At 42.1% G+C, this 13,372-nt stretch overlaps 1 protein-coding gene across 3 annotated transcripts in view; it reads right to left on the bottom strand.

Annotated features, from left to right (window-relative positions):
- Window positions 1-13,372, bottom strand: part of LOC102456685 (glycerol-3-phosphate dehydrogenase [NAD(+)], cytoplasmic-like) — a 44,971-nt gene that overhangs the window by 11,220 nt on the left and 20,379 nt on the right. The window contains exons 2-5 of one of the 3 annotated variants that reach the window (XM_075933188.2): window positions 13,049-13,240; window positions 7,932-8,135; window positions 3,546-3,723; window positions 199-339 (exon numbers count right to left, since the gene is read on the bottom strand). In XM_075933188.2, the coding sequence (XP_075789303.2) occupies window positions 199-339; window positions 3,546-3,653 (249 nt within the window). In that variant the 5' untranslated portion in view covers window positions 3,654-3,723; window positions 7,932-8,135; window positions 13,049-13,240. The remainder of the gene's footprint in view (window positions 1-198; window positions 340-3,545; window positions 3,724-7,931; window positions 8,136-13,048; window positions 13,241-13,372) is intronic. The other 2 variants (XM_006137653.5, XM_025178813.3) reach the window with 2 other exon arrangements.

Raw genomic sequence — 13,372 nt, 5'->3', positions numbered from 1 at the left:
GGCTCTCAGAAAACAGCCTTGGATGGAGAGAGTATATGTAATAAGCTTTAAGGCTTGAGACTCGTAGCTCTTCAGCATTAACGTAAATGCTGTTATCCTGGGCTGAGAAACAGAGTTTCTGAATCTAGCCCCACGTTTCCCATAATGCGTACGTATTGCTTCACACCATACAAAGTGACTGCAGAGATCACAAAGTACCTTGATCAGTGAAATGCCAATTGCACCAGGTTTTATGTGACTAGCAATCTGGTCACAAATTCGTGTAATGAATTGATGGGGTATAACAAAGATGAAAATATCTGCCCCAGTCGATGCTTCGACAACATCTGGAACAGCCACCTAGAAGAAAAGCGAAGAAAAAATTAACCATCCCTGTACCATGAGTGAGTTAGCATACTTACAAAATAATTGTATACCTAATCCATCACAGAAGGGCATTAAAATAGAAATCTATATAGACTAAAAATAAAGGAATCCTTAAACTAATTAACATTGTAAAAGTGTTAGCCTTTAATAAGCAGGTATTGTATTTCAGTTGACAATGTCCATGAAGGCAGCATATTTATTAAATCACTGTCTCATACTAACCCCATGGAGATAAGATGGGAAGTATAAAACAGCCTACAACTGCATTACCTTCCCAAGTGACCCCGGTAATACAGTTGCATTGAAGCCATACTGTCAAGAACTGGAGGCCTAAGGCCACACTTTAGATGATTCTGATCACCTGTGACTGTCTCAAGGCCTATAGGGATTTGAGGGTTTGTGAGCATGCGGGAGGTTACTCTCACTCTGATGGAATGATCAGGGAGAAAGTCTGCCAAGGATCTTTATAGCCATCCTGCCCACCCAGGCTTTACTGCAGGAGATAGGCCAAATCACTAATATTTGCAAAAAAAAATTAACATGAATATGCCAAGGAGATGGCAAGCCCAACCCTGTCCCATGCATAAACCATTCCAGCTGGAATTAACAACACAACCAGGGCTTATAAAGAAGGCAGCAGCTGAATTTCACTCTGCCACAGCTACCAGTAGCTTTACTGATAATAATAAGAGAACATATTCCCCTAAAGTGTGAGGTACACGCCATAGTCTGAGCTGAGTAGAAATCCAACAGCACTTTCAGTCCCACACAATACGAATCCCACAGCTACACTGTAGCTCTCTGCATCAGCTCCTTCGAAGTCAAGGTTTCACATTCTTTTAAAATAACTAGCCTAAGCCAGGCAGACCTGCATGAATGGGGAAATTCCACCCTGTCATAGAGCATAGTGGAGTGAAGTCAGCCATCAAAAACAAGATTTGTTTTTGATTTGTATCTAATTAAAACAATCCCTCCTAGAAAATTGTTGCTGCGCTCTTCTCCCGTAGCTTTGTCCATCCAAGGTGAACGTGTATGTTCTGCACGGATGAGGGTGATACAAACCCCAGCATGGGAAATATCTACTGCAGAGTGACAGGGTCTCTGCTGATTACTGAATCCAGCAGATTAAAAAAGGCACAAAATATGCAGGAGGCTCCAGAATGCCTAGTGGTGTCCTTTACCTTCCAGTATAATTGCCTCAGCTCCTTTCCCTTTGTGTAGCATTGGGATTCTTCTTTGGAGTAAATATCTGAGCTTCACCACATCCCTGTAACTATTCTTCCAGCAGGAGGAAAGAAGCCTGCACACACTCCTGCCCCACAGTGCAAGGAAATCTAGCATCTCCATTCTCAGGCCCATAAGCAGGAAATTTCCGTGGGGGAGATGCTTTTTTTGAAAATGTGGATTGCAAGGGTGTGAATGCAACCTCATGCTCCTCCCCTCCTCCCCAGTAAGTGAGGAAATCAGTCCCAGCCTTCCCCCAGCTAGCCAGGGAATGGGGGAGGGCAGCCGGCTGGTGTGCCGCTCCTTCCTTCCCCTGGCTGGCTGGAGCATGCTTACTTGGGGGACCATAGGGGAAGGTGCTTTCTCACCTTTCGCACACTCACCCCGAACCAGCAGGCAGCATGAGACCAAAAGCAAGGAGCTGTGAGTTCAGTGAAAAGGTAGCTGATAACAGGAAGACAGGTGGTTATGAAAGTAGGCATTGGCATTTAGAAGTAAGGCTGACCCATGGGCAGAGGAGTTCAAAAGTGCTGCCGGAGAATGTATGTTGCACTAGGGGAATGAAAGTGGAAAACTTCTTATTTCAGTCCAGGTTCATGTGCATTGACTCTGCCACTGTGCTGATAGAACTATATCAGCGGGGACTTATGTTCCTCCAAAAAGAGGAATAACTGGTTTTGTCAATAAATGACTAAATTAAACATGGATATCTGCCAGGCTGTGCTAGGGAAAGGCCGATTTAGCCAGTATAATTTTCAAGCGTAGGTCAGTTTGACAGGACTAAAAGACTGGCTTTTTCTCCTGTCATGTCACTGTAAAAATAATCAAGGTTGTTCATGTCTCACTTGGTGTTGGACACAGAAGAACAAATCCACATATGGCAGTTTCAAACCATGTGTGTACAAACGTGCAATTATGATACTAAATTTAGAAAAAGTAATGAAGGAGGCCACTCATACAGCATGTTAATTTCTGTTTGCACAAATTAAAAGCTATTCTGTAAAGGCTGTGCTAGCTTCTTTCCTTTCCAAAACACTGCCATATGGCAAGCTCCTGAACAAACAAAATGTCATCTGGTTTGTTTTAAACTAAGTAGCTATAAATCTAAAATGATCACGTTTCTTTAAGTTTATGAAACTATAAATTGTCTAGTATGATCACACATTCCAAGGGGCTGTGAAAGTTATAGTTTTTGCTTTTGGTAGATTTTATTGCATTAGCAATTAAAGTGCCTCAGTATTACTATTCTGAAATCACATATGCAATTACAGCAATGCTATTCATTCTGTTATATTCCAGAGCTGTGAGCTTTTCTATTGAATTTTTAGCTAGAAATGGAAGGGGGGGGGGCGTTGTTGTTTAGGGTGGATGCTGTGCTCACACAGCTGGTGTAAATCAGTACAGTTCTATAAATGCAGTGGAGATATGCTGATTTACAGCAGGGCATGCTCTTGGGCTTTGTGTACAGAAACACAAATATAGCTGGTTTGTTTGAAGTTGTATGTCCTTTAGATGAGACAGTCATATGCAATGCAAACAGCAGGCCAGATTCAGAAGTAATGCAAATGTTAAAGTTGGGTAGAAAAGAGATGGAAGTAACCTTAATACTTGGCATGTACACAGGATGAGACAGTAAATCCACAGATAAGGTTTGCAGTGAAAGCAGGATTAAAGGCCCTCTAATTCATACTTTAATGTCTAGTTGTAAGTGATCCAAGCAATAGGGATACCATTTGAAGAATTAAGGTCTAAACAAAGAAGTGTAGCTTCCCTTCACCCAACCAATGATCTCTCCCTAGTGTTAAATTGCTTCTAGGTAGGTAGGTAGGTAGGTGTACGGCAGGAAAAAGGTTTGGATATTTTTAAAGTAAACCAGGGATTGTGAAATTCTCAGTCTGCCCCCACCCCCATCAGTCTGAAAGCTTTGAAAAAACATTTCAGTTTAGCCAACTTACCACATTTTTAGGTAACTTATGTCCTGGAAGATACTTCACGTTTTCATGCTCTTTGTTTATTATCTCTGTAAGTTTCCTCCCATTTATGATTTCTTCAAACACCCACATCTTCACAATAGGATCAAACCTGTTAGACTTCTGGATATTTTTGCCTATAATTTTCGCAATACCAGACCCCCTGTATAACAAAATAAAACACTTAGTAACAGTATTCTGTATATTTGTTTTGATACAATCTCCTTTAGGAAAGTTGAGTAACCTTAGTTCCAACAGAAACACAAACTGCAGTGAGCAAAATACTTCTACCTCATGAAAAGCCCTCATTACAGATACTGTTCATATGCTCACTAAGCCCAACAGAAAGCTCTTCCCAGAAAATACCCTCTCAAGATACAGAGAAAATTGATGCTAATTTAAATACAAGTGTGCTCAGAAATCAAGGGTTAACATATCTTGGTTTTTAATTTTGAACTTTTACTATATTTTTGCTTCTCAGATATTTTTTCTTTGCTTCTTTAAGGTAACCTGAGTGAGAAGATGCTGAGCAATCTGTATGTAGCAAAATCTATATAGCTTACCTGAAATCAGTATCAAACTGATACTATCAATTGCTGAATACTTGCACTCCAAGGGGAGGAGGCCTGCCTGAGGTGTGGTCTAGCTTAGCTAAAGGGACACAGTCAGGTTTGAAAATCACTTTTAAAGTCTAACCATTTGACAAACAAGACCTTAGATCATTAAAAGCTGAAACAACTGTAGTCATCTAGTGGAAGAAAATAGTCACAACCATATATACCAAAGGATACAATTTAAAAAAAAGTGAACACATATGAAAAGGACAAATCACATTTCAGAACAGAAAGGAGATGCGGGGGGAGGGGGAGAGGAAGGTAAATGTCTGTGAGCTAATGGTATTAGAGGTGATAATTGGGAAATGTCATCATTCCTGCTGTGCATTTATTTGCTTTTCTGTCAGATTAGACTAGTGGTTCTCAGTCCATAGCCCACAGGCCACTCAGCACACAGTTGCAGTCCATGTGACATACTCAGGACCATACATAATACGCAGACAGCCCACAAAGGTTCAGAACTACTGGTAGAGACAGTGAATTTAAACTAGTCATTTTCCTTGATTTCATTTTCTCATGCACCAGCATATTACTGCCATGTTTGAGTTATGTACACTGTAGGAAAAATATTTAAATTGTAACTGATTAAACTGTAAAAGATTACCATGAAAATAGGGACAAAATACAGGACTATGTAGCACTTTAAAGACTAACAAGATGGTTTGTTAGATGATGAGCTTTCATGGGCCAGACCCACTTCCTCAGATCAAATAGTGGAAGAAAATAGTCACAACCATATATACCAAAGGATACAATTAAAAAAAAGTGAACACATATGAAAGGGACAAATCACATTTCAGAACAGAAAGGAGATGCAGGGGGAGGGGGAGAGGAAGGTAAATGTCTGTGAGCTAATGGTATTAGAGGTGATAATTGGGGAAGCTATCTTTGTAATTGGCAAGATAGTTAGTGTCTTTGTTGAGACCGACACGTAGAGTGTCGAATTTTAGCATGAATGACAGTTCAGAGGATTCCCTTTCACGTGCAGATTTAAAAGGCTTCTGGAGCAGGATGCAGGTAATTAAGTCGTTGAGACAGTGTCCTTTCTGGTTGAAATGAAAATAGGGGTTAGTGGTCTTCAAGTTTTAAGAAAGAACTTAAAATTTTGAGTCCCTACTTTGACTAAGGATCTTTAAAAAACAACAAATAGTCTTGCAGCACCTTAGAGGCTTAACAAAACATGTAGACAGTATCATGAGCTTTTGTGGGAACAACCCACTTCTTCAGATGAAAGAAATTAAGGAGTCCAGGGGACAGATAAATAGCAAAGAAAGAGAGGGAATGGGAAGGGAAAGAGAAGGGAAAAATATATTGTCAATTAGAGTGTCTATGGTAAATGAAGCTGATAGAATGGATTCTAAGTTCCTGGTGCTTGTCCTTTTATGTCAGTAGGATGTGGGATGTAGCGGGCCATCCAGTGAAGGTCTTTGTTTAAACCTCTATTGCAGGTGTCAAACTTGTAAATGAAATCAAATTCTGCAGCTTCTCTCTCCAGTTGGTTTTTGAAATTGCCTTGTAGTAATACTGTCACCTTTAGATCCATTAGTGAGTGCCTGGGCAAGTTAAAATGTTCCCCCCAACAGGTTTCTGTGTTTTACCATTTGGAATATCTGATTTGTGTCCATTAATTTTTTGTCTATGAGGATTAATGAAGAAGTGGGTTGTGCCCACCAAAGCTCATGATAGCATCTACATATTTTGTTAGTCTCTAACATGCTGCTAGACTAAAGGTTCTGCTAGACTGTTTGTTGTTTTTGAAGTTTATTCAGTTACAGGCTATCCCTCTGAAACTATTATGAACTTGCTCACACTAGAAATACAACTTTTGAGTCAGAGGATCTGATTATAAAACTCTTGTCCCCTGACCCAGTTACAATAAAGCTACAATCAGAAGCATGAACAGGCCATAATTTGTGTGTTAGCCAGCTATCTGTAACGGATAAACACGAGGTTTTATCAAAGTCCAATTAGAGACTGTCCAAACTACAAATCATAATTGCTTTGCAACTGGGACAGAGGGAAACGGAAACCATGTGGTAACTGCCTCCTTTCACTCAAATATGGTATTAACTTAAATTAGCTTGTACAAGGCCAATTGTTCAATAAGTGATAACAGAACAAGGGTCTCTATCTCACTGTCTTCATTCAAAAGTCTGATTGAAATCAACTGGGATTTTGCCAGAGTATTGGCTGCAGGATAGGTGGCAAGATATGCAGTACTACCAGGCTACCCAAAGACTATGGGGCTGTTGTGAGACCTTTTATCATGAAGACACTCTCTTTTTATTTTTAAGCCATTTACAAATGTAAAGTATAGAGGTAAACATTTCAGGGGGAAAGCTTCATTAAAGGGGCATGAGAAATCTCTCTGGTAACAGATGAGGCCTATTGTATTTATAACTACCTTTATACCTAATTTCTATTTCAGTTCTATGCCCCTCCCATCAGAATGTGAGACTGAAAGGAGGCTGAAGGTTTGTGGAAGAGTGCAGTGATTATGCTTTGGGAAGAACGGCTGCTCTTGTGCAAGCACTGGCCTGGGACACTGGGTATCAGGGGTTCCTGGTTTGCTACATAGTTTATCTGTGCCCTTGGATACATGATTTAATCTCTCTGTTCCCAATTCCTAAAATGAGGATAACAACGTCCGTCCCCCCGAACCTGGCCCATCCTTAGTTGGTCTTGTAAACTCTTGGGCTGTGTCTACACTGGGCCACTTATTCCGGAAAATCAGCCGCTTTTCCGGAATAAGCTGCGAGCTGTCTATACTGGCCCTTGAATTTCGGGAACAGCAACGACGCTCTACTGTACAAAATCAGCCGCTATTCCGGAAAAATTATTCTGCTCCCGCTCGGGCATAAGTCCTCATTCCGGAACACTGTTCCGGAAAAGGGCCAGTGTAGACAGCCCAGTAGTCTTTTCCGGAAAAAAGCCCCGATCACGAAAATGGCGATCGGGGCTCTTTTCCGGAAAAGCGCGTCTACATTGGCCACAGATGCTTTTCCGGAAAAAGGGCTTTTCCAGAAAAGCAGCCTGCCAATGTAGACGCTCCTTTTCCGGAAAAACTGAAAACGGAATAGTATTCCGTTTTAAGCAGTTCCGGAAATTCATGCCAGTGTAGACACAGCCAATATTGGGTCTGGGACTATCTCTTACCAACTGTATATACAGTATCTACTACATTACAAACAGGCCCACAACTCACCAGGAGCCTCAGGGTGCTACTGTAATATAAAACATTGGCCTGATTTTCATAGCTGCTGTGCATCTGCAGATCCTGTTGGTGTCAATGGAAACTACAGATTGTTTACAAATCAAGCCAACAATAACGAATCTAAAATTACTCCAGCAGAAAAACATGATGCTGATTGTGTTTGTGTAAGTAACACTAAACGTTAAGTGAAATGGCTTGTTCTGGCCTTTATGCAATCCAAGATTATTTTTAAATTGAAAGATTGTCTCTGGCACATGCTCTTTAAAGTCTTTAATAGTGTATGATGGATGAGCAGCTCTCAAAGAACCCGACTGCTTTACTAGCAAAGCCTTCCTAGCAGAGGTGCTCAGATTCTACTGGAGCAGTTTTGAAACTGACAAGACTAGAACACAAAGGAATCTAGGTTACTAAATAAGCAAATTTAGGGCCACGTTCATCAGTCAGCAGGAAAAAGATTCTCCCTGTGAATTAGTGGGAATCTTGAACATAAAGAGCTCAAAAACTGGTGCTCTATTTTAAATTCATAGCTCAGTAGTAACCCACCTTTGGAAAGAATTGCTTTATCTGTGAAACCAGCATTGAAAAGACCATACAGCGTGGCAGGGAAGGTTCTCTTACGCAAACACAGCCCAGCGGCACTCCCACATAAACAACATTTGACCTCATTTATCTTCCAAAGGTCAAATTATTAGAGATAATAGAAGGCTGCTCGTTTAGTTAGATACCATTAACGGGTAGAGAGAAACCCTCGATTTGTAAAAAAAAAAAAAAAAAAAAATCAACACAAAATAGTTGTCCCTGTTCAGTCTTAAACCATTTCATCCAAGACAGATCAATAATAATAATACTATGCTTCAAGTGCTGACTCTTAGCATTAATGGGCTGCAGAACTTTTGGATGGCAATGAAACAACCTTGTTCTGTCTGAAGCCAGTGACAAACTCTACCAGTAACTTTGATAGAAGGGCAGGATGGCTCATTAATATTAAAGTTAAAATTAATATTTGTGTGACTTTTTCTTTAATTGTATTGCAATAGTGCCCAGGAATCCCAGTCATGCATGAAGGTTCCATTGTGTGAAGCTGTGTAATAAACAGACTAAAAAGACAGCCCCTGCCCTGAACAATGTATAGGTTTGGCTACCTGGGAAAATTATCAGTGTGAGGTAGGGTTTGAACCACTACAGTTACATTATCATAGCTATATTGGTATAACGCCTCATGTGAGTGACCACACTTATTCTGGAATAAAGTGGGGTTTTTTTAAGTTTAACCAATGTCACTCTAAAACTGGTTTACGTTAAGCTGAAAAAAGAACTCTTACTTTGGAATAATTGTGTCCACATAGGAAATGGTACAAGTGGAATTGAAATGGTTTAATTATACTGAATAATTGGAGCAATCTAACCAGGGGAGACGAGTAGCAGTTCACAGAGAGAGACTGTGTGTGTGTCTCTCTACATTAAATAGACACTTGCTCCTCTACTAATACATGCTCAGTATTGTAAAGTTGAGAGCACCCTCAACTTCTGCTGTAGTGAAGGAGACTGGAAGGCATTCATCAGCTTTAAGGATCGGGCTCACAGATACTGTAATTTAGAAATTAATCTGTATTTTTAAAGCAAATAGCAGAACCCTTACTAACAAAACCTATTGTTCCTCTGATTTGACAGGTAATTTACATAATCAAATCAGCAATAAGGCTTCTAACACAGTTGGTATAATAAAGGTCAGGATGATCCACTGGGCAGCAGGGAGAAGTTATTGAAACATTTGTGTCATGTGTCAACTGTCTTGTTGAGACTCTGAAATGATCCCTGAACTATTACCTAAATATCTAGTTTGAGGCCAACAGAAGCAATGAGCTGTCTGCTAACAGTAAACATTTCACTGTTATGTCTTCATTTTAAAGAAACACTGTTCCAGTTTTGACAAACTCAAAAAACATTCCTTGCCCCAAATAAAAATGATTTTTTTCTTCTTTAAAATGTGATTCCACCAGCTGCAACTACCCTCAGCCCTCCAGTTTGGGGCTTAAACAATCAAAAGAACCACCGAGAGATTTGGATCAGACGTGCATACAGAAAAGTGTGCATGCCACGCTGTTCATTCATACTCTGCTCTTGTGGACCAGAAGAAAAGCAAAATCCAAAGTCCACTGAACTGAGAGGAAAGCGACCTACTGACTTCAGTGGTTATGGATCACATCTAAAGAGCTTTCCAGATCTGGGTTCTTGCCCATTTCAACATCCTTCTGATTCACAAGAATGGGGAGAGCAGAATGGTAGCACAACATTCACTTATATGATTGCAACAAACCCATTTAAGGCCGAATGTCTATCAGCACCTTTCTAGAGAACAGTGGATTCCTGGGAAAGGTGTTAAAATACTTTATTGGAAAATGCAAATGCAGTTTTAAATCTGTGTGTGGGTGGGTGTTAAATGAAGACTTACACACTACTAGTATTAGTCCTACCCCCTACATGGTACAGTGACACTTTGTTCCCCTTCTGAGCCAAACAGGGAATGAAATGAGATGGCCAGATCCTGCAAGGTGCTGAGAACCTTCAGCTCCCATTGAAAGCAAGAGGTGCTCAGTTTCTCAGAGGACCAAAGCCCTAAAATGCTTTGACAATGCTTACCACATTGGGATTTCCTCTATAAATATTAACCTGTGCTACAAACATTGGTAAATATCAATCATCCCATTTCACAGGTGGGTAGTTGGAAGTACTGAGCAGCAAAGTGATTTGCCTGAAGCTACTAAATTCCTGGCAGTGCTGTGAGTACAAGTGAGGCTTCTTGCTTTCCAGTCTGGTCTGGTACAATAGACCACACAAACAAGACTCTAGAGTGAATAAAGGGGCAGGCTGACACCCATGCCCCTATTGTATGCAGTTGCAGCAAATCCAGTTCCACATAGTGGTTTGGGTAGCCTAAGTTAGGAGCTAGAATTTTAACTCTGGGCAGCCCATCGTAGTTAGAGCAGCAATGCTGTTATTTCCCTGGGGTATGCAGATAGGGAAGTATATTGATATTAAAACACACAATGTAATTTGTTTTGCGAGGGGGGATTTTCAAAATCACCCTTTCTCCCTTTCAAAGATGAATTAGATGTTTAGGAGCCCAAATCCTATTGATTGAAAATAAGTTTTGAGCGTCTCAGTTAGCTGCTTTTCAAAATCTGACTTATCGTCTCTAGTGTGAGACAATGTTCCTTTTAAATGCAGATGTTACATAATGTGTATCTTGGAGAGCCATTCCTTGCCTTAATGCCCAGGCTGGATACTAAAATAATAGTTTAGAGATTTGAATATACATGGACTGCTCTTGACAAAACATGATATTATATCCCAGTGTAAACAGGACCTTAGGGAAGAAACTCTGTTCTCCTGCTGGGGAGGGCAGAGACATGTTTTAAAATGTCTGTACATATTAATGAGAGGTATCATTACCTCTCATTTCAGACCTATCTGTCAGGGTTTGAACAGTTCCAGTATATGGTGCTATATCTTTGAATTCTTCTCTGGGGGCACCATCAGCTTTTGCAGAATGTAAGCTTTCAGTTTAAAGATGCCTACCCCAACTGTTGTTGAGACAGTGATCAGAACACTCACCCAATACTATCCTAAGTCTGCAGATAATGCTCAACTCTAAGGAACTGCACTTAAAGTCCATTCATCTCTGTGTTTACTCTGAAACCTAATGACTTAACATTAAAATGTAAATATTTCCCTGTGATCTTTTTAGAAGGAACAAGCTTAATATTCTGAGATACATGGGTGTTAGTAGCATACCCCCACTTTTTTCCATAATAAATCATGTTCTCAAATTTATATCCCTTTTTAGAGTAGAACTTTTTGACATCTGTGTAAAGAACCAGTGCACATATGCTGATCCAGATTTTAAAGTAAATGGAATTACTGTTTTGTACAACAGCTGTAGAATCAAGCCCCTCATCTTTCTCTTCCATTAGCAGACATAAGCACCTCTGCAATAATTCACTGAGGGGCATAGCTTGAAATTGCCACTAAAAAATAAAAGCTTCAACTGAGGAGAGAGAGAACTATTTACCAAACTCATAGGGAGTGTAGAAAACCTGGTGATGCCTCTAGCATATTGCATGCACTTGCCATTTCCAGGCAGAGGTAACAGTACTAAATATCAAAGTAGGGGAAATTTAATCTGCATTCAGTTGCAGTTAGAACCTGAAAGTTGCAAAAAGAGTCCCTGTGAAGACAAGTGAGCACGAGGTTATTTCAGTTAGTCAGGGCACACAGATCACTCCAGTCTCTCTGGGAGCCCCATGGAATCCTCCTCTTGTCCCTCCACCAGAATTCCAAGGCTCAGAGGACTCATTTGCTACAATTAGGGTTTAGTATGTTTCTTACATGAGGCATCTGCCATGTATACATACTTCCCCTCAGAACACAGTTGAGGAGAGAGGGCACAGGATAAGGAATCAGCCAACCTCGATTCTGTTCCCAATTGTTCTACTTACTCCATGTTCATAGTGTCCAGTTCTGAAGCAGTAGTCACTATGGGCACGTCTACACAGCAGGGATAAAGCCGAAATAAGGTAGGCAACAGCAGGAAGTCCAAGGAAGAGTACTCTTCCTTCGACTTTCCTAGTAATATGAGGGTTACAGGAGTCTGAGCAAGAAGTCCTCCATCTCAACAGTATTTTGATATTATGTCGAAACAATTGCTTGCAGTGTAGACACAGACTATGCTATTTCAGAATAATGTCAGTTATTCTGAAATAATACTGCGGTGTAGACATACCCTAAAGTGGTTACTGCCAAATAGCCACCTGCGGTTAGTGTATTGAACACCACAGCTCTATGCGATCTTGGGCAAGCCATTTAAGTTCCCTTGCTAAAAAACAGGAAGAACACTTATGCAAAGCTTTGTGAGTGGAGCATGAAAATGCCATTAGTATTCTTACTAATAGGTATCCGGTGTTTCATATTTCTATTGCTTTTCTGCTATTCTTACTGGCATGTGTCCTCTTCTGTGAGCCACCAGCTTCTGATGGAGATATACCTGGATGTGTGAAATCCAGAAACTCATCTGGACTACCATTGGGTTCTCCTAGCACCCAACACTAAAATCCTGAAACCAAAGGAGAAGAACAGCTCCTTCCAAGAGTCACAAGCTTTCAGACTATGGCCCATTGTTTATTATTAGCAGTCCCTAGAGGCCAATCAGGTTGGTCCGTATTGTGCTGGACAAGCATCTAGCAAAGGTCAGTGCCTGCCACGAAGCGCTTTGCTCTGCTCTGCTCCAGGCTTCTGGCTCCGGACCAGCGGAGTGAATCCGGCCTCACACTCGCCTGGAGCGGTCCGTCTCGCGGGTGGCTTTGCACAGGCGGGGACACAAGGCTCTCGGGTGCCACTGGGGTGCGGGGACTAACCGGCCGGGGTTTGTGAAACCTTCGCTCCTGCGCCAGCGCGAGGTGCCTGCAAAGCGGCCGGGGAAGGAGCTGAGCAGGGGGCAGCCTGGCGTTAGGGGCCTGAGCTCTGCTTTGCCCCCCTCCCTCGCCAACTCCAGCCAAAATCTCTCGTGCAGCCCCATGCCTCTCTCTTCCTCCGGCCGCCGGGCACCCGCTGCACCCCCGCTCCCTGCCCGGCGCTCGCAGCCCCGCGGGGCCGGTACTCACCAGTTCCCAGAGCCCACGATGCAGACCTTCAGAGGCGGCATGGTGCCTCCCGCGCCCGGTGGCTGCTCGGTAGCTCGGCACAGCTCAGCGGTGCAGCGGCGGCGACCCCCGACTTGCTCCAACCTTCTGCCTGTCAGCGCCAGCGGCCGGGAGGCAGGTTGGGACGCTCCCCGCTGGGGCCCCGGGGGCTGCCTGGCGACCAATGGAGAGAGCGGATGCAAATGAGGGGCGGGGCTGCACCTTTGTCCCGGGGCCCTGGATAGAAGCCCCGGGATCTGAGCCGCTTCTCTCCGAGCCCCGCTAGGTGCAAGCGCTGAAGAGCGG

The sequence above is a fragment of the Pelodiscus sinensis genome, chromosome 7 (genome assembly GCF_052426305.1).
Source record: "Pelodiscus sinensis isolate ZL-2025 chromosome 7, ASM5242630v1, whole genome shotgun sequence".
In the NCBI taxonomy this organism is placed as follows: Eukaryota; Metazoa; Chordata; order Testudines; family Trionychidae; genus Pelodiscus; species Pelodiscus sinensis.
This window is presented reverse-complemented; position numbering and strand designations above follow the sequence as displayed.